This window comes from Aptenodytes forsteri, unplaced genomic scaffold (assembly GCF_000699145.1).
Source record: "Aptenodytes forsteri isolate BGI_AS27 unplaced genomic scaffold, ASM69914v1 Scaffold181, whole genome shotgun sequence".
Lineage (NCBI taxonomy): Eukaryota > Metazoa > Chordata > Aves > Sphenisciformes > Spheniscidae > Aptenodytes > Aptenodytes forsteri.
The window spans coordinates 1900615-1924689 of record NW_008795702.1 but is presented as its reverse complement, the minus strand read 5'-3'; the positions used below and the strand labels follow the sequence as shown (position 1 = coordinate 1924689).

The window sequence follows — 24075 nt, the reverse complement described above, 5'->3', positions numbered from 1 at the left end:
GCCGTTCCTGCGGCCGGGCGGGCCCAGGCGGCAGCGACGCTGCAGCCGGCAAGCGACACGGCCGGGATGAGCAGCGAGCGTAGGAGGAGGCCGTCAGGAGAATAATTAACACCTGAGCGAGCAGCAGGTTGGAGAACGCCACCGTGGCAAGCAGGGAGAAGGCAGCTATGGAGCACATGCAGCACCGCGGTTGGCATTCCCCCCCGCCGGAGTGGGGCGGTGACACAGCCGAACCTGCAAGGGAGGAAGCAGCAGCCGTTCCCACCAACGTACCCCCCTCCCTGCCCTCCTCCTGTACGTGGATTTATTTCTTTTTAATGTTTAGTTGTCTACAGTTCCAGGCAGACATAGAGGAAAGAGACTGCCCTTTCGTAAATACGTGGGCGCTCCCAACCCTCACTTGTAAGAACAGCTCAGAATCACAAGAGGAGGCTGGGACATAAACCGACAGATGTAAAACTAGAGCCTCGCTGTAGAGACCCAAGTTGTACTAGAATCGATTTAAGGACATGAGTATTGAAACAGTTGTAGTGCCAATTAAAAATAGTCTGCCAGCTTTCACCACAGATAGACAACTGGAGGAACAGAATAGCTAGAAGTCGTATTTTCCTCCAAAACAGCACTGGGACCTTAGCCTATGTGTCCAATATAGAAAAACAAAAGAGATTTTCAGCTCTGTGCTACTGTATTATTACTTACCGCTCTGCAAAGTCAGGTACTTGGAAATGGTATCAAAGATCTAAAGTATTTTACAGTTCTAGGCACGCAACAGATTTCGACGTATGGTTTAAGTATCTGAGTTGCACTGAGGAATTATAAATCCAAAACAACAGATGAGATAGCTGCAGGTGTTGGAGGTCTTTATTGAGATTATAGCACAGATACACTTCTATAGTTACCTTTCCACTTTTATACGATAGTTAAAAATGCTTGCTACAGTGCACATATAATTTAGTAACCAAGAGAATCCAAAACTTAACTGCAGTTCAAATAAATAAATAAACTAATGTTTAAGGTTTATATTTTAAAAAGTAAAAGGAACTGTACAATATGAAAATATAACAATACATAAACATTAGAATCTAAAGTTTTGTAGAAATAAAACCGCAATTTCCCATACCTAAACAGTGCAAGAAATAAAATTCAGTTAAGCTTCTGAACTGGGAATTTAAACAATTTAATTCTTAAGTTATCATGCAGACATAGCATTTTAAGCCATGCTGGTTTCTATAATAGCATTAATGGTATCCCTTTTACTTGAAAAAACTGATAGCCATTAAGCTCACTGTGACAACTGCTGCCAATCCACTCTTCTACAGTACATTATACACAGAGGTATTCTGTTGCATTCAAAAAGTAAAATATGTTTCTAAAAAAAAAAAAAAAAAAATCAGTATTTTACTTTTTTCCCCTCCAACATGTTAGCTTGTTCAAAACAATGTCACATAGTAAAACCAGCAACATTTCCCCCAGTTTAGATGAAAAGAAAGAAAAAAACCCCACACTATATAATGGACCATAATCAAGATGTGGTTACTGCCTAGTCACCTTTAAAGTTCAGAACTTGTTACTAAAAAAAGTTGAAATTGTGGAGATGTTATAAAGTCTGACCTCTTGTTGAGAAGTGATGAATATAATAAATCTGAAAAAACAGTGGAAGTAATTTATCTTTTATGTGTATGTGTGTGGAACTAGTTACATACAGACTTGATTAAAGTGTTGTTCAACTTAAGTTTCTATATAAAGTTCTCATTGAGGCAAAGACCAAGGAATGCAATTAATACCGAACTGTAAACACGTCATTCATGTTACTTTGAGTGCACATCGACAACATAAGAGTTCTCCTCATAGACTTTGGCAACAAGACTACAACAGGTCACAGCAGCATGAGTTCACATGGAAGACTGAAAGCACTGCAAAAGGATATACTAAAAACACCAAGACCTCCTAGAAACCAGAAACATCTGTGACAAGTGCCCCTCCTCTTGATACGACACTCTCCTGCTCAACTGCTGCTCTCTCAATGCCTAATTATTATTACTTTGTTTTTACAGTTCTGTAGTCTCGGGTCTCTGTGCTTTATCTGCATAGGTTGCCTTTGTTTGCACTCTAGCCATTGTAGGTCCAAAGGGTTACAGTTCTGTCTGCAGAAGACGACAAGAAGGAAAGATCTTGCGTATGCCACCTGCATTGAATAACTTTGTCCTTGTGCTCTCCTACCACCATAAGAGGAAGCTGCTTCGTGAGGTCCCCTACGGCAGAGGAACAGAAATCATTAATCACCTCATGAATTCATATCCCAGATCTTTGGCTTTTTGGGGGTGGGTTTTTTTTGTGTTTTTGTTTTTTTCTGTTTGTTTAGTAAAGCTTACATATGTATTTCACCTTACGAAGCATACTTGACCCCTCCCTCCCTCTCGCACACACACAGAGTATAACACAAGGCCCCAGTGTTTTGGTTTTTAGGCATTACTGGACACAGTACAACTTTAAAATACAGGTATTCACAGTTTTTAAACAATGTGGTTAAAATTTATCGGTCCAAGAAAATCAAGTCAATTAGATATACCCTATATCTTCTCTCTTCTTAACTCTTCCCAATAAAAATAAGCATTATTATTATACTTTTTTCTTTTTTTTTTTTAAAGGGTCAATTTTATGACTGCTGCCTGAAAGCAATGGCCATCTCATCAGGCAACAGTGTTAATTAGTTCTTTTATCATAATCAGACCCCCTCAACAAGATTTAGTTCATAGCCTACATTCTTAGCAATACAACTAGCCAATTGTGAACACCCACAATCACATTTATATACATTTCAAACCCTTCAAAGCTCTACTGTTTTCCCCCCTTTTAAACTAAAACCTGATCTTTGAACCAAGTTCTCTTACAACTTCAATATTAAAAGCACCAAACTGAAAATTAACCTAGTATCCTTTGTAGTATGTTACCTTGCAAGTCTGTCACCTTTATTTTCATATCATATGATCCTGTGAGCAAGTAGTGTGCCCCTGGAGAGAAGCGAACAGAACGAACATCACTGGAATGAGGATGATAGCTCTGCACCATTCGTCCTCCTCGAATATCGTACAACATACAGCTAGAGTCCTCTTGTCCTGTAGCCAGGAGACGACCACTGGGATCAACAGCTACTGAGGCTACAGCACTTCCTACAGGAGGAAAAAAACCCAACATACACTGTATTTATGTACATTTGTGCAAATAGCCAACTTTTTTTTTAAAAACAAGAATATACATTGTATAAGAATTCCAAATGCTGGCTTTAAATTTAAGGTGAACATACCTAGCTACTAAAATAAGAAAATTTTTATGTTCTAGCACTTAAAACTCTGAAGCCACAGGTCACACTGGAATGGTAGCAAAGCCGCTGTTACAGCTGCATAGGAAAAAAGTGTCTGTTTCATCACAGGAAAGAAAGTCACTCTTTATGAAATAATGTAGAATAATGCAAGGAATTCTCCCCCACCCCAATTCTAATTTCTTGCTCTCCCTCCCCCCCAGGTTTCAAGAAACAAATCTGAACCCAAGCAGTTCTTAAGAATCCTTTTGCAGATTTTTTCTACAAAGTATGTTGATGACTTGCAAAAATGGCTGCTCCTTCCCACCCCTTCCTTTGATTCCGAAACAGTTATCTTGTGTCTTGTTTTATTTTACTGTACTTGGAAGTGGTCTGTTTGAAAGTCACAAGGCAAAAAAACTAGCCAACTTTTGAAAGGAAATGTTACTTTAAAAACAAACAAACCAACCAAAACACACAGGTAAAGATATCCTCATAACTTCTTTCTTTTAAAGCCAAGCCTCCATTCTGTGATGCAAGAAACCCTTACATTCACTCTATACTACTTAGACATCTTGAAAATACATTTTTATGCAAGAATGACTAGAATCACGATAGGAAGTCTTACCTGTTCCATGAAACGTTGTTCCCACAACACGAACACAGCTTGGCACTCTCAGATCCCAGAATCTTACAGTCTTGTCTTGGGATCCAGATGCAATCATCCAGCCACTCCATGTATAAAGTGCTAAAATATGACCTGTGAACAAGACGACTTCTTTATTTGATTAAATATCATTAATCAAATAATGAAATATTACAGTTCTGATTATATTTTCGCATTCATAGGTTTAACAGTCCCATGGAAAACCTGCACATTGCATGATCTAAAATGCCAACAGCGTAAGGCAATACCCAGCTTTGCATCTTCTCCGGAATGAAGCATGCGCTCTCTCCATTAACTTAACAGCCAATGTATTTATAAACAGGCCCCCCCCCAATACCTCAAGAGAGATTTGGAGAGGAAAAAAGTCTTGCTAGAAAGAAAAACACAAAGACATTAAAAAAAAAACCCAACCCACACGTTTATTAGAATACAATAAAGACTTAAAAAGTGCAAGACAGAAGCAACAACATACATACCAGTGTGACCACTTAGAGCATGCAGGCCTTGTCCTCGCTGACAATCTGTTGTGTAAATATTACAGTCCCCTGCTCCAGCACTTATTAAAATAGCACCACCACTTTCTGGGCCTTCCATAAAAGCAAGGTCTCTGATTGTCCCATCATGCATGCTGAACTCCAAATCTGGTCCTAAAATAATTAAAAAAAATCAAGGAACAAAATGAGGCATACTTTGTTTATCACTGTTAGGGCTGCAATCTTTAAAGCAGCTACAGTGATAACGCAGAATATTTTAGGCAAGGGTGGGTATACTACCAAGTATAAACATTGTTGTGCACTTTCCATAGAATACTCCATTTCAGTTACTAGAGTTCAAATCTCTAAGAATCTTATTTTTATTGAATGTTGCTTGAGCTTCCTACAGTTCCTAAAGCTTTGCAAAAGGTACATGGACCACCTCCACGGCCAATTCCAGCCAAGGTTTATAGAGCACATTTATTTCTTTTGTAAACTATGGTAAACTAAAAAGGCTTTCTCTGCCAGGAGGAATCATTGAGAACACTGAACCTCACAGGACAAGATAGCCTAAGCTCGAAACAGAAAAGATAAGAGCCATATTCAGTGTATTGATTAGGAGGGTTGGGCATGGAAAACAGTATTTGCTGGGAGAGAAGGCTTAGACTTCTAAGATGGGGGAGAAGATGACAGAACTAGGCAAGAAAAAGGGGAACTGGAAGTAGAAATAAATTCCTACTGACAGTCAAGAACTAGAGTTCAGTAAGAACATCTGGTTGTTTTACCATATCTCAAAAAAGTCTACCAGAAGACAGCACAATACCAGAGAGTCTTGCAAAACAAAACTGAAATGCAAACAAACAAAAAACCAAACCAAATAAAACCCAAAAGGTAATCCCCAACCTCTCAGGGGCTCTTTGCTGGACAGAGACTACAGTGATAGCGAAAGGGAAAAGAGACTAAGTTAATCAAAGTATTGGAATAAAAATAACAAAACCTATTAACTACATAATCAATGTAATTTGAATGGTTTTGCCAAATATTGGACAAATAATTGAAACTAAATTCTTTAAACTAAATGCACACACACTACCTGTTGCATTACAAGTTTCTGCATTAAAAGGCAGTACTTTCACATATTTATCATTAGAACCAGTAGCTAACAGCTGTCCACAGGGACTCCAGGCTACACAGTAGATTGATCCTTTATGGTGCTTGTTCCTTTTGAAGCGAACTACAGGTTGTTTAGGAGTATTATAAGCACTGGAAAAAAAAAAGAAAAATAGCCAATTTCCTTTTATTTGTAAGGAAAACAATGTATTCTAAAATGCAAATACTGTTTTTCTATTATTTTAGGTAACATGAAATATGTATGACTGTTTGCATTGAAACATATACATGTGATCTAAGACAAAACAAAAGGATCTTCTCCATCCCATTTTCTCAGTTTTTCCTCATCTTCCTATTGTATTTTTGACTGGACATGCAAGAACAACTTACGCAGTCCCTTCATCTATAAAGGGTTGATACAGATAAAATATAGTAATTACTAGCTACACACAATGAAACCTTATCCCCAGAGTCCTAAATTGGTGGGATTTTTCTCTACATCCTTCATACTTCAACAACTTGATCCTGTGGCCACTTTTGAAGGTGCTTGAGTTCAATTAAGCAACAGTAGGCCAAGAAAGCCCATAAGGCACACACGAGCTGTGGTAGCACCCAGCACAGCTGGCATGGCTAAAGGCTGGGTCTGGGGTTAAACTATCAGGCTGCAGGTTGGAAAATCCAGATTCCTGAAAGAAGAAAGCAGAAGCCTGTGTAACCTCTGTGTATGTGTGCAGGAAGATGTTTCTCTTCTAGTTTCCCACCCACCAGACATAATCCCTAACTGGGGATTGTGTTTGGTATGACAGCATAATTACATGACTGGGCTCCATTTACTTGTGTTTGGGGCTGTTGTGCCTAGTAGTACTGTAGCAATAAAAATTGAGGCCTGCTGTTTTATCCAAAAAGTGGCTGTCTATACCATCCTTGCTTTCAGAACGAGTGGGACTCAAGCACTTAAAGTGGTTAAAGGATCAAGAAAAATGCTTCTGTGTTAACCCTACCTGGGAAGACACAGAAAAATGCTGCAGTCAAGTACCGTCTCCTCTTTGGCCATTAAATAAATAGCAAAAAAAGCATACAACAAAAGAAAAGACTCATACATGTTCATCATTATGAGCTGTGCATTGGATATCATTTGTTGAATAAGGTGGCTCTCAAAGCTTCACTCGTCTACTAGAAAAGCTCATACAGCAGTCTGTGCAAGAAAGACACATTCACCATTGTATGTTAACGCTGGAATCTTCACAGCATCTAAACATACCACACAGTCTTATTTCTGAAACCAGATCAGCTTTACACACGGCTGAAATAAAGTGAACAGTCCCATTGATGTACATTTCCTCTATTTCAATCGATTAATTTCCTATGCTGTTGTTTCTCTATTCCCATAGCAGGAAGTAGTCAAATGCTTAAGATAAAGTACTGCTGTATCCAACTCCATCAACATTCACTCCAGTAACATCAACAATAGAAATTCAACAAATTAAATTGCTATTGAAAAATTCAGAAACCATATTATAAACACTTGAACAAAAGAGGCAGAGAGAAAAAACAGAAGACAAAGATCTAAGTCTGTTTAAAAACTTTTGAGGTAAACATGGCTTTAGTAAAGAATACTAAAATAAATCTACATGGAAGCTAGTTTTATTTTGTTGCCAGAGGGGAAATCCATGACAGATTAGCCTACATCAGAATCACCACTGAACACACTACGGAGGTTCCTAAATGGCCTAATGCCTTCTATTGCACTCGGAGTTTGGATTCACAACATTTGTTAAGAGGTGGAGGCAGCAGCTGAGAATCACTGACTTTGTCAGGACATGGGAGCACCTGCCCAGCACAGAGGCCACATGCTGCCAGTCAGCTGTGTGGAAGCACTGTGATTATTTGAGCAACATCTGCAGAATTGTAATGTGTATCTATCAGTGCTTAATCTCAAACATGTGAAAAAAAGCACACTACTGTTATACCGTTAGAGAAAGGGGGGAAAAAACCCCCAAAAACCCAAACCCACCAAAATCAACCTGTCCTGAATAATACATCAGTTTGAAGGACAATTTTAAGAACTTAAAAAATCCCAACAAAACTCTGAGGTACAATTAAACAACTGCTATTTACCAGATACTCTACACAATTACAGCTTTTTGAAAAACACGAAAAATTCTGAATGCGTGTCTAGACTCAGGTTGTTACAATATGAATATCTTTAAGATAATGTAATCTCTCTGCTGACTTGTAAATCCCATGATGAAATGTTTTTGGCAGACTATAAGCCTAGTGAAAAAACCAGTACGAGGAAGAAGTACAAGTTCAGAATTAAGGAAATCTCAGTATTCCTTTCATATCCAGACGCACTATGTCACTTGTCACATCAGATCGTGCACTGTAACTAGAGATTAAGGCTGCGGAGCCAATCTAACCCTTCCCAATGGTTAGAGTAAGTTGTGTGGGAGCAGAGTTAGTCAATGCGGAGGTGTTCATTCCACTGAAAATGTTTTGCACTGTTTACCAATCAAGAGGAGGTTGTCTGGGCTTCAAGCCCAGCAAGTCGGCTTGCGTTGCGTAACAGAGAAATCAACTTTTTTTTTTTGTTTCATACACTGCCAATAAATATTTTTGAATTCAACTTCAAAGGCTACCTTACTGATGACACTTAAGGAGAAAAAGAAAAAAAAAGATCAGGTTAGTTTTTGAACGCTTTAGAAGCCTGAACATGAGTCCTAAACCGGGAAGGTGTCTCAGATAAAGTCACTGTGCATACCTGTAGCTCCTTCTGAAATTGTGATGTTTTAGATGCCTGGGCTTCCCCCCTACTCCAGGAAAATAATGTAACTGGAGCAGAGACAAGGAGGTGGTTATTGAGATGGCAATATTTATTTCTAGATGAAAAAATATTTTTCCCCCTCCTATTAAAAAAAATGGGTGAAAAGACTAGGTGCACAGTAAACCACAAATAGCGCTTTTCCTGTCAAGGAGCCAAAGTATCAGGAAAACAATGTTTATAGTAACAACGGGCCAACAGACATGCTTTGGCATATTTTGCTGTAAAAGTTGAAGAAGACACTGCTTTCTTTACTGTTAAGGCTGTCCTCCTGCCAGAAACTGCACCTCATGAAGCTCAACTTGTGCTGGCTTGGGAACTGACACATGCTTTCTCCCACTTTTACAGCTGGAATATCAAAAGCAGAAGCCATCACCGTAAACACAGAAAAGCCCACCTGCTGAGACAAAAATAACACTTTTATAAGGAAAGGTGTAGTATTGTGGCAATGCATCTTGCCAGTAATGGAAGAGAGCAAAAAAGTAGCCCACTGTCCTGGTTTCGGCTGGGACAGAGTTAATTTTCTTCCTAGTAGCTGGCATACTGCTGTGTTTTGGATTTAGCATGAGAATAATGCTGATAACACACTGATGTTTTAGTTGTTGCTAAGCACTGTTTATATTAAGTCACAGACTTTTCAGCTTCCCACGCTCTGCCAGCGAGGAGGTGCACAAGACGCTGGGAGGGGGCACAGCCAGGACAGCTGACCCAAACTGGCCAAAGGGCTATTCCATACCATGTGACATCACGCTCAGTATATAAACTGGGGGGAGTTGGCCAGGGGGCAGCGATCACTCAGGGACTGGCTGGGCATCAGTCGGTGCGTGGTGAGCGGTTGCATCACATCTTGGTTTTCCCCCCTTCCTGGGTTTTGTTCCTCTCTCTCTCTTGTTGTTTTAATTTCCATTACAATTTATTATTATTATTACATTATTTCAAGTATTAAACTGTTCTTATCTCAACCCACAAGTTTTCTTACTTTTGCCCTTCTGATTCTCTTCCCCCATCCCACCGGGGTGTGGAGGGAGGGTGAGTGGCTGTGTGGTGCTCGGTTGCTGACTGGGGTTAAACCACAACACCCACAAATACGCAAATGCTTCAGCAGCTCTTATTTTTGTTTGGCAGTTCAGGTTTCTAAGGAAAGCACTGCGCTATTTACAACAACAAAATAAAGATATGAAATGTACAGCTATCAGTAGCTAAAGGAGAGAAGCGCTACGCTACAGAAAAAGGAATTACTAAAAGCTTTCTTACCTTGGGTCAATTACTTCTGGATAGGCACAAACTCTCAAAGTTTTAGAGTTGGAGCCAACAGCATATAAACTCCCACTGGGATGAAAGGCTACAGCTCTGACAGCTTGTGTGTCTTCTAGAGTATTAATGCAAATGAACTGCTTTTTTGATTTGTCATCCTGTGTAGAAGGATAATGGTCAAATTAGGTTCTTCAGCATAAAACTGGACATTTAAAAGTGGATGTGACTGTTTTGCTGAATAACGTAAAACTATTGTACCAAAGTATTAATAAGTAGCAGCACCAGGCTAAACTATTCAAATGACAGATTAGTAAAACGATGTCTACTCCAGGTCAAGGAATGGCATACTTCAAAGAGTTCTTTTCTTCAACTCACTCTTACAGCTAACCCTAGATTTAACATTTCTCATTCTCCCTCCCGGCTTCCAACAGCTTTTGTTCTTCTAAACAGCCCATTTCAAAAGCATGATGTTACAGTTTATTTCTGTGTAAACACATTTGATCTGTGTGAAACTTGCAAGGGGAACAAAGCTGCATTTTTCTGAAAACAGTCCAATTCATAAACACAGTTTATAAAACAAACATAATAAACATAAGAATCAGCTCTTCACCCTGTAGATAACACAAAGTTATCATTAAATTATGCTAAGCTTTATTACATCATCCTCCAGACGACTTCATCACCACCTTTCTAAAATTCTGATTTTTATTTATCTGATGCGGAAACTTTGGAATGTGCTTATTGCAAAGTTATTTCCCTAAAGTCTGACTATACTGACTGGAGTCCAACAATCAAAGTTTCAACCTGGAGAACACACAAAACAATGGCTGTAAGACATCCCATTGGAACCTCTGTTGTACAAGGAGAAGCCGAGAGAGCTGGAACTGTTTGGCCTGGAGATCCGAAGGCCTTTCAGGGTGTGAGGGTGTGAGTGAGAGAGAAAATCTCAGTGTATATAAATACCTGACAGGATGAGTAAAGAAGATTGAGTGAAACTCTTATCAGTGGTAGCCGTGAAAGGACAAGAGGCAATGGACACAAATTGAAATACAGGAAATTCCACTTAAACTTTTTGTTGTTTTAAAAACACTATGAGGGTGGTCAGACATGGGAACAGGTTGTCCACAGAGGTTATGGAGTCTCCATCCTTGGAGATACTCAAAACCCAATTGGACCCAGCCCCAAGCAGCCTGTTCTTGTTGACCCTTCTGTGAGCAGTGGGTTTGGACTCAGTCTCCAGAGGTCCCTTCCAATCTCACTGGTTCTGTGATTCTGTACGTATGCATCAACCCAAATTCATTCTAAATATCTATTAACAATGAGAGGATGTCACATACTCAGGATTAAATATTGAATCTTGTGAAAACACAGGTTGTAAAGGACAATAAGAAAACTTACCTCATCGCCTCTTGTCCTAGTTAAATTCCCTGAAGAGTCTTCCAACTGTGGCTGAGTGACAGCATGTTCTGACATACTGTTTTGATTTGGTGAAGAGTTTAAATTCACAACAAGACAGAAAAAACAAGAGCAGGGACAGATTTGTTTGTAAGTATTTTTTGGACTAAAGTTACAGTTGCAGTCATACTCAGAACTGACTAATTTATGTGGACAAGTGTTATGCATGTCTGATTCTTTATCATTGAACCATAATCTTTACATGAGGTTGCTGTTTTTGCAGCAACTCCAGGCATTGAAGAAGCGAATGCAAGTTAAAAATACTTGTTTTCATTCCATAAGATACATACACATATATACACACGTACATGGAAAAATGGTTGTTGCTTTCAGGTCAGCACTACCTTTAGTAGTGAACAGAAGAAATCCAATTCCTACTCTACCCTGCCTCTCTCTCCATCTAGTTTGCATTTAATAAAAAAAGCTTTCAGAAACTTAGAACACAAAATAAGCAAGAACTATACATATAAGATGGGATAAAAAGTCCTAAATTAAAAATAAGCACAAAATGTAAACTGTAACAAATAACAACTATTTCTCATGCGTGCTGTCAAAAAAAAAAATTTAGAACCCCTATAAAAATATATAGAAAACACTGATCATGAGCTAAATACCCCTATTCAATGACAAATTCATTTGATAACCAAAAATAAATACGAACAGCTACTCCCACAGTGCTAACAGAAGGACATTTCTAGTCCTGAACAGTCTCACATAACTTACGTTTGATTCCCCTGTACAGGTGACTCTTCAGGAAAGGGTATCTGATTAGCTGATCCACGCTTTCGAGGAGTGCTTGTATTAACGTTTTGGCTATCAGTTGTTACCCTCTGACTAGCATCTGAAGGTGGTGATATAAAGTTACTTGCTGCATTGGTAGATGCATTCCCTTTGCTCCCGTTACATTGCTGGCTAAGTGTCTGTACATCACTTCCAAGACTGTCCATACCTATATTTAATTCTCCTAGCTTCTGGATAGATCTAATAAAAAAATGACAAGAAAAAAAAAGACGACCACCAAAACAGGTTATTATGAGAACTTGAGGAGGGATAGGAGTGGATGCAGGGAGAAGCAACAAAATCCCCCAACCTGTTAAGAAACTGTTCAGTAAGATTCTGTTGCTGGTCAGCTCCATCTTCTTGATTTACACCTCCTTCCAACAACATTTGCTGGTACAACTGTCGTTGTTGCTCTTTCTGTTCTAAGTGCTGCTGGTAACGTAGTCTTTGTCTGTAATATTCCTGAAACTGCTCTGTTGAATCGCGAAGCTTAAAAGAAATGAGAATTACTAATGAAAATTAAATAGTTAATTGCAGTATTTAACCTAAGTATTCACTCTCTGGTTCGTTATTTCAATACAAGCATCAAAAGGCCAGCAGATTCTTCTCTGAGGAACAATGCTTTCGTTCTTCCCTAAAACCAGGTACAATTTACATATTAAAAAAGGAAATTGCTGCCAGCCTGTACTATTCACTGTTGAAGTAGTTCTGCCCTAATTCATAAGGCGGCTCCTCTTTCCTACAAAACTTCCAAAGTATTACTTAACATCAAAACAAATAGGTGATTGGAAACTGAAAATAAAAATCAGAAAACAAGGTAAGCTACATTGCAAATTCCAAGTCATATTTTCACTACAAATTTAGTATTTTCTGCCACGTTGACACTTCTCTGCCATCAGTCTGCAGAGCAGATTTACCTCTCCCAGTAGCCAACCTTGAAGTGGTCTAGCCAAATGTTACATGTTACTCTTGAAATCTGGTACCTTGTTCTAACTTTAAAATTCCTTACTTTCTGGACCAAGCACAAATACTTGAGCTTCCTTTCTCATAGTCTCTTCTCTTTCATGTACTATCTTTAGCTTCCCACACTGCCAGCTCCTCAGGGCTCCCTGCCTTCTGCACTCCCTGATCCTCACTTTCTCTCTGTGCCACTAGTTCCAAATGATACCATCATGAAACAGTTGAGAAGTTAAAAATGAACAAACAAAAAACCCCACAGAAAACCAAAAGAACTTTAGTCCAAGGCCAAAATATCAACACTGAAAAAAAACTTAACTGCACATTTACCAAACTAGTAGGAAAAAAAGTAGCAAAAGAAACCTGGTGGATTTTTTTTCTTTGGTTTTCAAAAGTGACATCTTTGTCATCTAGTGATTCTAAGTTGTATAAGGACATCCTGGTAACTTTGCATTAGTTCAGACAATTCGTGCAGAGGATCCTTCTTTATAACTATGAGCCTTTGCATTTCTTCTGAATAAAAACACTTCCATTATAATTCTGTGTTCTCTGACACAGTAATTTTTTGGTTTATAATGGACTTCCTAGCTCTGTTGCATTTGTAAAAAGTTCTCCACCTGAGATGAATACTTGCAATTTAGAAACCCTGAATTTACCTTCAGAAGTCTAGAAAGCATTCTCTGTATTTCAAATACGTGAACTATTCCCCAGTCACTGGGTTGTAATCCTTCTAAGCAACAGGTATATTCTTGTCTATGCTTTTTTCCACGACTGATACTTGTTTGTTGCAATTGGATTCAATCCTCTGATCCTTTAGTTAGGGCAATAATGATACAGAATCCAACACCTAAACCTAAAATATGTTGCTCAGATGCTCTATTCTATAAACTGTGGCTTCCAACTCAACCCTTCCAGGGACAATGCAAAAATAAAGCTATGAAAAGAAACTTAAATGAATTTCTTACTCGCACAGGTATACACATATACCACTATGATACGGAAAACAAAACAAGGTGAAATTGGACTGGGTACTACATTTTTTTCTACTTGCGTATAATAGCCTGGCCAACACCTTCACCTACAGCACAGCGTCTCCTGTCTTCATTCTCTATAATAAACTCTGTGTCCTTTTTTTTTTTTTTTTCTCTCCTTTTGAAGCCTGCTCTGTCATACGTCTGGCTAAGCTCTTCCCTCCCTCCCCTTCTTCCTGATGCCCACACACAATACTGTTGCAGCAGAGAAGTTACTCAGCGAAGTCCTTGAGGGGAGTGAAGTCCTCAAGTTTGGAGGACTTTGTTAATCCTCCGGTAGGCCCCGTTGCCTCACTCAAGTATGCAGAGCCTACAAGAATATAGCCCTGTCAAGACTAGACTGGTTTTCAGTACCACATAGATGTCATAAGCCAAGACAAAGTTTACTTAAGAAAATCAAACTGAAGTCTGCAAACAGACCGCATACTCAGATGTTCATCATTACTAAATTAAGAGGCAGATATTTAAAACTGTGGAAAGGGTATAGAATAGGTAACTGTTTTCATTGTTTTGTACTGAACTATTACTTCATTTTCCCCATATTGCTGTTAAGGAGAAGAAAGGAAAAAAAAAGAAGGATAGTCAAGGCACAAGCCTTCAAAGATTAACCCAAAAACCGGTTATGCTATTGCATTCTGGATAGCAAAGTTACATTTACCAGGGAATTATCCAATTTTCATTTCTCTGTGTCCTAGACAAAATTAGGCAAGACGACCTATGAAACTTGGTGTTAACACCAAAAATTGCAGGCTACATGCCAGATTCCTTGCTAAAACACTAAGAGGATTCTTAAGCATTGTTTAATCTAAGACTGCTGGCTTTGAGTACTGCAAAGCAATTTTTAAATTTTTTTTTAATTTTTTTTTTTAGATTTTTAAGATACAACAGTTTAGCAACACTGCTGATGTGAGAAGGCACACTAATCAGCTGCATTACAGACTCAGATGACAGCAGAACTTTATACAATGGAAAAAAAGAGTAGTTTCTTGTACAAGATGCAATATGGTATTTTCACTATAGTAAAAACAAGATTCAAAGCAACCCATTGTCATGCATGAAATTCTCAACACAAAGGCAAATCATTATGAAGTGATCAGAACACAGCTCAAAGGGCCTCATTATTTTTAAACAAACAGCCACTACCTCATTTTTCTCTTGTTTGGCTGATCCCTGACTCTGTGCTCCATTAACTGGTTCATTTTCTGGAACGGAACTCTGGCACAAAGTCTCACTGCTGATGGGATGCTGTGGCTCCACGGGAGTATCACTTCTTGCAGCAACATGGAAGAGAAGAGAAGCTTAATTGAGAAAAATTAAGAGTAGAAAATCCTCTGGTAAGTAGAGAAAGATAACATTCTAGAGTAAAATCTGATAACAGAAGTATGCAAACTTCTTAAGTCACATAAAACTGAAGATACTGCTTAGGAAAAAAATGCCACTTGCAATGGGTTACACTAAACAAAACCAAACCCCTAACAAACAAAAAGCACAGTCAGCCAGTGTGCTTTGTCCCCACATTTTCCAAAAAGCCTTACCACCATGGGATATCCAAATTCCGTGTTTTCTATCCCTACACTTGAATTATATACCCTTTAACTAGCAAGTTATTCAAGATGTCCTGTTTTCAAAGCAATTATGCATATGGAATGTATCAGATATACTATGTGACTAATGTTTTCTATAAGGTATTAGTATCATTACCACTATCAATCTAAATTTAAACTATATTTAACATCCATCAGCTTGAACATTCCTGGAAGTGCTATATAGGAAAATGTTTATATTAGTTTTGCTATTCTTGTATCATGTAAGTATTTCTGCATGGAACTCTTTCCAGAATGCTTTAGCAATCAGTAAGCGTGCAGAACACATTAAAAGCCTTGGATTCCCATCTTCAGTTTTGTCAACTTACAAAGTTGACACTCTTTACTCAGTGACGCGGAGCAAAGCTCTTTAAGAAGTTATTTTGAACTTTTTGGGTAAAATAACAGTAACTTAGCTGACTAAAAGACAAGTAATTTCTTGCTGAATACAACTTAATAAAAGAAATACCATATTTCTGTCATGTGCAAGAGGAAGCAAGGGCAAGATTTACATAAAGCTCAGCTTCCCAGCTTCCACCCTTGCAAATATTGCCATTTAAGTTGGATGCTTAATCTGAAGTTGGAATTTTTCTAAAAAAATGTAATGCCTTCTTGAAAACTATGGGTCTGGCCCCTTAACCTAATTCTAACCTTCAAGAGATGTATTAATTAATGAAAAAACACATTAAGATCTATCAACTTCACTTAACATCACATGCAAACACCTACACAAAGAAAAACTGCAGCAATTTACCACTTTATTTAGCCCACAAGATAACTCTATTTATTTGTGCAGAATTATTCCAGTACACTAAAACTGAAAAAAGGAAACAAAAAACTTTCAGTTTTAACATTCGTGCCTGGGCTACATGCACAAATGTTAAGGTGTGTGCATACAGATAACTAAAATTAGAGGATTTACAATTCATTAGTATCTTCAGGAGGTACGCTTTTTAAAAATGGAACTCAAGAAATACTTCCGTAAGACTTAAGCCATCCACAAAAACTCCAGTTGTGAAGAGGCTGGTAAAACCAAAGATTTAAAGCAGATCGTTTAGAATCAAATGAAATAGCTCCTTTCAAGATAAGCATTAAGAGATTGTATTGACATACATTAGTGCAAAGATTTCCGTTATTATTGATGAACTGACATCAGTACGACGGCATTTGTTTCCTTTTTATTTTGTTACAGCTGCTCTTTATCTTAACACAAGACACAAAATATTGCTGTAAGGCAAAACTAACAGACAGTGTCACCAACTGTGTCCAGGATCGAACACCACAGCTCTAAAAGTGTCCTCTGCTGGCCAGTGCACCCAAGTGCAGTGCTAGTTACCCCACTTGGTACTCTAAGAGCCGAAAAAGCTGGCAGCTGCTTTCTAGCGAGGCATGGATATAACACTTAGAAAGGGGCAGAACTGCTCATCAAAATAAAGGTCAAGCAAAAACATGATGATAAGCTCTTAATTGGCAAGTACCATTTCTCCTAGCTACCAGGACTTTTCTCTCAGAAGGTAAAAAGTGCAAAGTTTTGATACAGGCTTTAGTTCTTAAGGAAGGAGAGAAGTCAGTTTTGCAGTCTACATTGCATTAAAAGAAGTTATTAATAGCATTCACCACTATCATAACCCAACCATCTCCAAGTCCAATATAAAAAAACATAATAACATTCAGCCGCCTTATTCAGATTTGGTCTGGAAAATGGTAAGTAAATATTTAAGCTGAACTACTATTGTAATAATTTAAGTGATAGAGGAAGGCCACAATGATGGCATATAGTCATTTGCAGTGACTTCATTGGGACTATTTCTGTATGTAAATTTTTGAAGTATACTTAATCATTTACAGTGTCAGGACCAAAATTTACAGACACCTGAGGACAGAATGGGATGGAGAAAGAAGATGGAGTTACAGCTACTCCACTGTCTCCATTTATTTATCTGGAATGAAAGAATTCAGTGATACTGAACACAAATCTTAGCTAGACTCTATTACATAATCAGAGCATTTGTGCTCTGCGCTAGGATTTCAACTTCAAGAAAGTCCAGATTGAATCCATAAGGCTCAAGACCAAATACGAAAACCTACTTTGATCACAAAAGCGTAAGGAAGAAAACACCTTGTACACAGAGTTTTAATTACAACAGAATTTAAACAATCAAATTATGTTTCAATGTTACAATTATGTTCAAAGTTACAATGCAGGGAAGAACTCAGTAATATACAGCGCAAGGTAAGCCAAGGTAAAAATAAAGCTACAGTTGCACTTACCGCTCAGGTGACTCTTCAAAAATGCTGTGACACTCAGTATTCTCAAGCATGAGACTTCGGCTGAGATTCTGTACTCCTGGGTAATGGAAATTAGCAAAGGAGTGCGACATTGGAGAAGTTTTGGTCCCAAGGTCTGTGACTCGCTTATCATGATTTGTTAATCCACACGACAGCCCATCTAAGGCAGGGTTTAGGGAGCGGGTCATGTAAGCATCTGCTGACTGAGGCCGTCTCATTGGGGATGATGGATAAGGAGAAAGTTTGCTGATAAGAGGTGTCAAAAGATCAGCATAGGCAGCTTTTGTAGGCTTGAGGAGTTTATCAACATGAATATTAAGCATCTTTTGTTCAAAAGCACAAGAAAAAACAGTAGCTGGCAGATTCTGCAGCCATGATAATAAGCTAAGGTCCAAGTCATCACACCCATTACCACACAAGAGATCAATGCCCAGCAATACTTCACTTTCTGTGATTTCTTCTCCTGTTGCTTTACTCTGACAGAATTCCACACAACATTCATAAAGCAATCCCTTCATTACAAGCTGAAATAAACGATTGTTACTTGCTTTGAAGCCAGCCTCACTCAGTTTCCTATCGGCAGGAATAAACTCTGCCACCATGACGCAGGCTTCTTCAAAGCAGTGAACCCGTGCAGTGCTGGGATTCCAGTCCTTGAATTCTGCGTGGTTGGTCAAGCGAGGCAGCGTCAGTAGCAAACAGAGTTTACTATAGTCTTCCTTAGAGGGACAGTATTCTTCCAGCGCATGTAGGCACTGTACAGCCTCTCGCATTGTAAATTCCAGCTACAGAAATATTAACATTAACAGAGTAGTTTGTAGTACATATGTTTCTACAAAAAAAAGTTAGTTGAAGAACAGGCGGTAGCAGAATTTCTCCGCTATGATTCCTTTATTACTATTACTGTTTATATTTTAATTAAAACAGTATACAATAGAGTCCAAAATTGCTGATGCAAACGTAGTTACGACAGAGCCAAATTTCTGGAGGCTCTGACTTCCTGAAATCACCCCCAGTCCCATTTTCTACACATCTGTGGAACTTTTTCATGCCACTGCAGGTTTCATAGGCTTAAAATTTTAAATCTGTAGCTAAACAGCTTCAATTCTATTGTAGCACAGAAGGTTGCTTCCATTCTCAAAGCCAACTGAAGTTTTTTCCCTTTTTTTTAATGTCTATGAAAAGCTACTGGCATAACTTATAAAAGGCTTGTAGATTTCTCTAGTTTCCAGTAATTAGCAACTTTGAGTTGTCTTTTATATTGAGATTTCCTGTTCTTCAATCAATAATGTTAAAAAAAGTTCAAAAGGTTCTCAGAAGATAAGACCTCCAAATGAACAGAGGGCTTTAATACAAAGCTTGTTGATAGCCAAAAGCCAAGAACCATGTCAAGTACACGTAACTTGGTATTTTTAGTTACAAAGATTTAAAAAAAAAAAACCAAACCCACACTTACCCATGTTACCTAGCACCTGCTCAATACAGCTGCCTTTCATCCACAACATACCAACACATGTGGTAAGATTCAAAACAAAAAAACGAAGGACATAAATCTGATTTTTTTTTTTCTCTACTGCTATCTAGTAACAGTATACAGATCGAGTGATTAGAGGAATACTACACCTTTCCTTTACAACTATAAATAAAGACTTACTTTTAGCTTTCTCTACACTGTCAAGTGAAGACCCTGCAGTAGAATGTATGTGTAATGGGACAGAGAACTAAAATCAATTCAGTTTGGAAAATGAAATCAATTGTCTTAAAAACTACTGGCATTCTTCATTTTTAACTTCATAACATTTTTGTTAGAAATTTGGTATTCCTGTATTATCAACATAAATGAAAAGCTATAATTAATTTCAAAATCTGCACACCTTCTTTGTCAGTTTGAGTTAATGTGAACTTAAGTTTTCAATATGGAAAGAGACAACTCCTGCTGTTTTGCACATTTAACTGAATCGGTCCTTTGTGAACACATCTGTTCCCTCCAAAGAAACAACTGTGTCCTTTCTCTCTAAAAGCAACAGAAACTAAGCTCAAGATTCATTCAAATCAGAATCTTTCACCTGGTCCTGATTACGACAATAAATTTCCGTGATTCTGAGGCTTGCTTCAGAACTCTTTTGAAAAAAAGACCCCTGTACTTTAGCATAATGGCATAAAGTAAATCTCAGGATCAGGACCGCAAACACGGCCTGTGGTCACTGATCTATGCTGCTAAGTTTCAAGCAACCCTCGTATACACAATTCTGTTTGAGACCTGAGAGCCACATTCATTTCCAAAGGATACCGATTATTTTTTTCCATTGTGCATGAAACCATTTGGTAATAGCTAAAATTTGTGTATTTGGTGCTGGGAGCTTCCGCTCTGCCTTTAATCAGAATATCTCAAGAGGCTTCTTGTCAACAAAAAAAATTCCCAAAACAGAGACAATTCTTACATGCTGAGGCTCATCTTCCGCTGACATCGCATTGTTTACACATAAAGCTTCCAAGAACTTCTGCTTCATTATAATGTAACGAAATCTGCAGGTGAGAATTGTGTATTTGGTGCTGGGAGCTTCCGCTCTGCCTTTAATCAGAATATCTCAAGAGGCTTCTTGTCAACAAAAAAAATTCCCAAAACAGAGACAATTCTTACATGCTGAGGCTCATCTTCCGCTGACATCGCATTGTTTACACATAAAGCTTCCAAGAACTTCTGCTTCATTATAATGTAACGAAATCTGCAGGTGAGAAGTGAAATACTATATATCTTGATCCAGTAGCTAAACATTCTTTTAGAGACAAGCAGGGTATTTTACAGCTGATTTTTGAGTTAGGCATAGAAATTGCAATGACAAGGAACTCTGATCTCAAATTGGTAACCACAAAATTATATTTTAACAGGAAATGTCTTTTTCAATTATTGCTTTCAGAAATATTACATTTAAAATATTAGAAGGCTAATAAAAGTATAGCAATCATACTCATTTCTTAAATAGAAATATGACAGAGCAGCCAAATATAAAAACATGCACCGTATCCCTAAAGTGTATGGCAAATGAAAACTCATTACAGATTGTGTGCACATATTTTTCATAGTTTAAGTTAAAAAAAAACACATGCACACACTTTAAGAACTGTATACTGGTTAGAAAAAACAAAAACTAAGGTAAAAAACTTACAACTACTGCTTTCATACACAATACTTAGAAATTGATGTATTTTCCACAACTCAAAAAAAAAAAAAAATCAAACTCTGACATACATTCTATTTTACCTTTTCTTGTCGAATTTTTCCATACATTCAAGAGGCTGAATAAATTGAAGAACCTCATCCCACTGTCCATCAAGAATCAATTGCCTAGTAAAAGAAAGGGTCACTCGTTTAATTTCACTGGACAAGAACATCCTTCTTCTTTCTAAGTAAGCAGCTCATTTAAAAACACAACAGTCATTTAAATGTACAACAGGTGATGAGCCTGCTTTGAAAAGTTAATGCTTTGCACAGATGCCAAGATGACTGTCTGATGTGACTAGTAATAAGAGCAAAATCCAGGTCCTTTCTTAGTATTTTGTAAAAATAACTGCATACAAGAAGGACAAATATTAATTACTTTAAAGGCACATCAAAAAGGACAAAATGGTCCTGTGTCTCCTGCTTTATCTGTAGTTCTTATTTAAAAAAAAACAACAAAAAACCCCCAACAACTTACTTGAACAGTACGAATAAATATATTGATTCAATGAATGAAAGCAAACTGAAAAATGAGTTAATTTTAATTGTATAAATACTGCTGGGCCTATTTTATAACCCTAGGGTGGGGTGGGGGGAAACACACAACTCCCATATTAAGAATGTAAGAGGAACAGCTTGGCAGGAACTATGCCAGCACAAGAGCTCCAACTCCAAGACCAGTGGGCTAGACTGCACAGGTGGGTTAGTTCAATTTCTTCATGCCCTCATATCATGCACAGAGCTCTCTATAAAAGGCCCAGATCTACAAGGAAAGGGCGAGTTTCTCATTAGATATATACTACAACTAAGCTAAGAATGAAACAAACAAATAGGATTAATAACTTTAATCTTTCTCTAATTCTTCTTTCATTTTATTCCAATATCCATAATTTTAAACAAAAGGGAAGCCAGGTGACAAATCTTGTTCAGTGATAAGATATATTTTTTAATGTTTTAAGAACAGCTGGATAAGTTATTTTCTCATGCTTCTACAAAGTTATTAAGTACCTTTGGCATGAAATAGAAAACAGCAATGCTAAAAAACTAGTGTGCATCTACAGGGACTCCTTTCAATAATTTTGAGGGCAATATCATGAATGGTAAATCACACCAACTCTCACGCCTTGATGATAGTGGAGACCCCTTTCATATTGTTAACTTTAAGAGAGATCTAGGTATTATTTTGAAATGCAGATAATATTTTGGGGGAAAAGCTTTGGAAACCACTCCACTATTATTTTGAAATGCAGATAATATTTTGGTGGAAAAGCTTTGGAAACCACTCCATTCATCCTAGATCTTAGCACTAGAATACTGTCAAAATATTTTATTTATTTTAGAAGTCAATGAACTACACATTCAGTTCCACGTGACATGGTAAGCAGATAGTAACAGATCACTGCTGCCAACAGAAGATCTTGCTCTCCCATCCTATTCCTGCTCATGTGCTTTCCCTGACTTACCCTGCGCTGACACTGGCACTTGTTAAGACTCCTTGCCACTTCAATTCATTAGCATGCCAGAAAAATAACCAAGTTAAAATGAATGAACAAGCAAACAAGAAAATCTAATTCTAAACCTACATTGATGATGCCTAGTCAGTTACTTCAAGTGGCTCATAGAAGGAGGTCATTAACTTCAGAGCTGGACCACAGAATTGGGATCAGGAAGAAGCAGAATACGATGAGGGCATAAGACCTCCTGTTTAACAGCACGGGGCTGCCCACAGAATCACAGTCCAATCGTATGTTTTCATATATGTGGTACTTCAGCACCAGAGAAAGAAGTCCTACCTTAGAAAAAGCATGTCATCTGAAAACAGGCCATTAATGACCCCACTTTCTTTCTCAAGCGCCAGCATACTGATATGAAGTTTCCTTGAGTTCAGAAAATCTAGTATTAGTTTAATTATTTCAGCTTCTTTAACATTCACTGTTTCTTCAGCCGTCATGATGGCAGCCTAAAAGGGAAAAGACGACAGAATTTTAGCTATGATCAATATCTTATTTTATGCTTGGTTAACACATGTTGGCTACTAAAAAACCTAAGAATACAGTTTTACAAGACAGACTACTGTAGCATTACAAAAATTAAATAGGCAAGATTAGGAAATTGATTAAGAGATTGACAGCATACTGATATGAAGTTTCCTTGAGTTCAGAAAATCTAGTATTAGTTTAATTATTTCAGCTTCTTTAACATTCACTGTTTCTTCAGCCGTCATGATGGCAGCCTAAAAGGGAAAAGACGACAGAATTTTAGCTATGATCAATATCTTATTTTATGCTTGGTTAACACATGTTGGCTACTAAAAAACCTAAGAATACAGTTTTACAAGACAGACTACTGTAGCATTACAAAAATTAAATAGGCAAGATTAGGAAATTGATTTTAAGAGATTGATTATGAAGCCACAATTAAGACCTATCAATGCATCTGCATCTTTTTTATTTCTGTCCTATGCATATATGGGGCCCAGATAAACAAATCTACCAAGAAATCAATCCTCCTGCAGTGTGAAAATATTGTGCTTACCAAGTCTGCAATATGTAAAATTTTCCTTTCTGAAATGCAAACAGTGAAGTTCAAAAAGCATAAAAATGAGCCATTTACTATGTCATTATCTATAGAGATCTTGCATATAAACTTAAATGTTTCTAACATGTACAAAAAACACAGCACACTAAAAATGCAGTCTCCCCCTACTCCATTTTTGAAGTAGTATATGGCAATTAAGCCAAGGCTTTTCATTCTTCCTTCATAAGGACACCTATATCTGTCTATATGCTTTATGAAGAATCTAGAGCTGCAAACCCAAGGTGGCCTAAGCCCGTCTGACCGCTGACTGCCAGAGTCCCATTCGCTCACCTGCCTCCAGGTGCGTGTTGCTGGCCCTTCCTTAGCACTCCTCACTTTTGTCACTGGGTTAGCTTTTCCACCAGCTCACGTGTTGAAGTGGCTCAATGGTCTAACGAGCTCTCCAGCCAGCAGAAAGGAAAAGTGGGAAGATGCAGCTGGGGTAGTGACAGGCCAAGGCCCCGGCTGCCAGCAGTCAGCTTGTTTAAAGCTCCCATGGATACAACGTCCAAGCTCCTTTGCAACACAATTCCTCCAAGGATATGAGAGTCGTAGCATGT

At 38.0% G+C, this 24075-nt stretch overlaps 1 protein-coding gene across 3 annotated transcripts; it reads right to left on the bottom strand.

Moving 5' to 3' along the window:
• Window positions 1-837: 837 nt before the first annotated feature.
• WDR47 (WD repeat domain 47) lies at window positions 838-22892 on the bottom strand. Of its 3 annotated transcripts, XM_009283179.2 has the most exons (15): window positions 22732-22889; window positions 20981-21064; window positions 20351-20444; window positions 19554-19565; window positions 17701-18503; window positions 14990-15116; window positions 12169-12347; window positions 11802-12059; window positions 11022-11097; window positions 9624-9781; window positions 5532-5701; window positions 4442-4612; window positions 3927-4058; window positions 2952-3170; window positions 838-2252 (listed from the first exon to the last, which is right to left on the bottom strand). In XM_009283179.2, the coding sequence occupies exons 1-15, from the start codon at window positions 22887-22889 to the stop codon at window positions 2110-2112; spliced, it is 2784 nt and encodes a 927-aa protein (XP_009281454.1). In that variant the 3' UTR covers window positions 838-2109. The 3 variants fall into 3 exon arrangements, with proteins under 3 accessions (XP_009281454.1, XP_019328658.1, XP_009281455.1); XM_019473113.1 differs by lacking the exon at window positions 19554-19565 and having other exon boundaries at window positions 20360-20444; window positions 22732-22892; XM_009283180.2 differs by lacking the exon at window positions 19554-19565 and having other exon boundaries at window positions 14990-15113; window positions 20360-20444.
• Window positions 22893-24075: the final 1183 nt, after the last annotated feature.

What these genes read in the sequence shown, in the direction of transcription:
- WDR47 (XM_009283179.2), bottom strand. Translation starts at nt 22,889, where the DNA reads ATGACGGCTGAAGAAACAGTGAATGTTAAAGAAGCTGAAATAATTAAA. An exon ending in GAAAAATTCGACAAGAAAAG is followed by an intron (nt 20,445 to 20,980) that starts GTAAAATAGAAT and finishes TCTCACCTGCAG; the next exon opens with ATTTCGTTACATTATAATGA. An exon ending in AGAAACTTGTAATGCAACAG is followed by an intron (nt 4,613 to 5,531) that starts GTAGTGTGTGTG and finishes TAATTATTTTAG; the next exon opens with GACCAGATTTGGAGTTCAGC.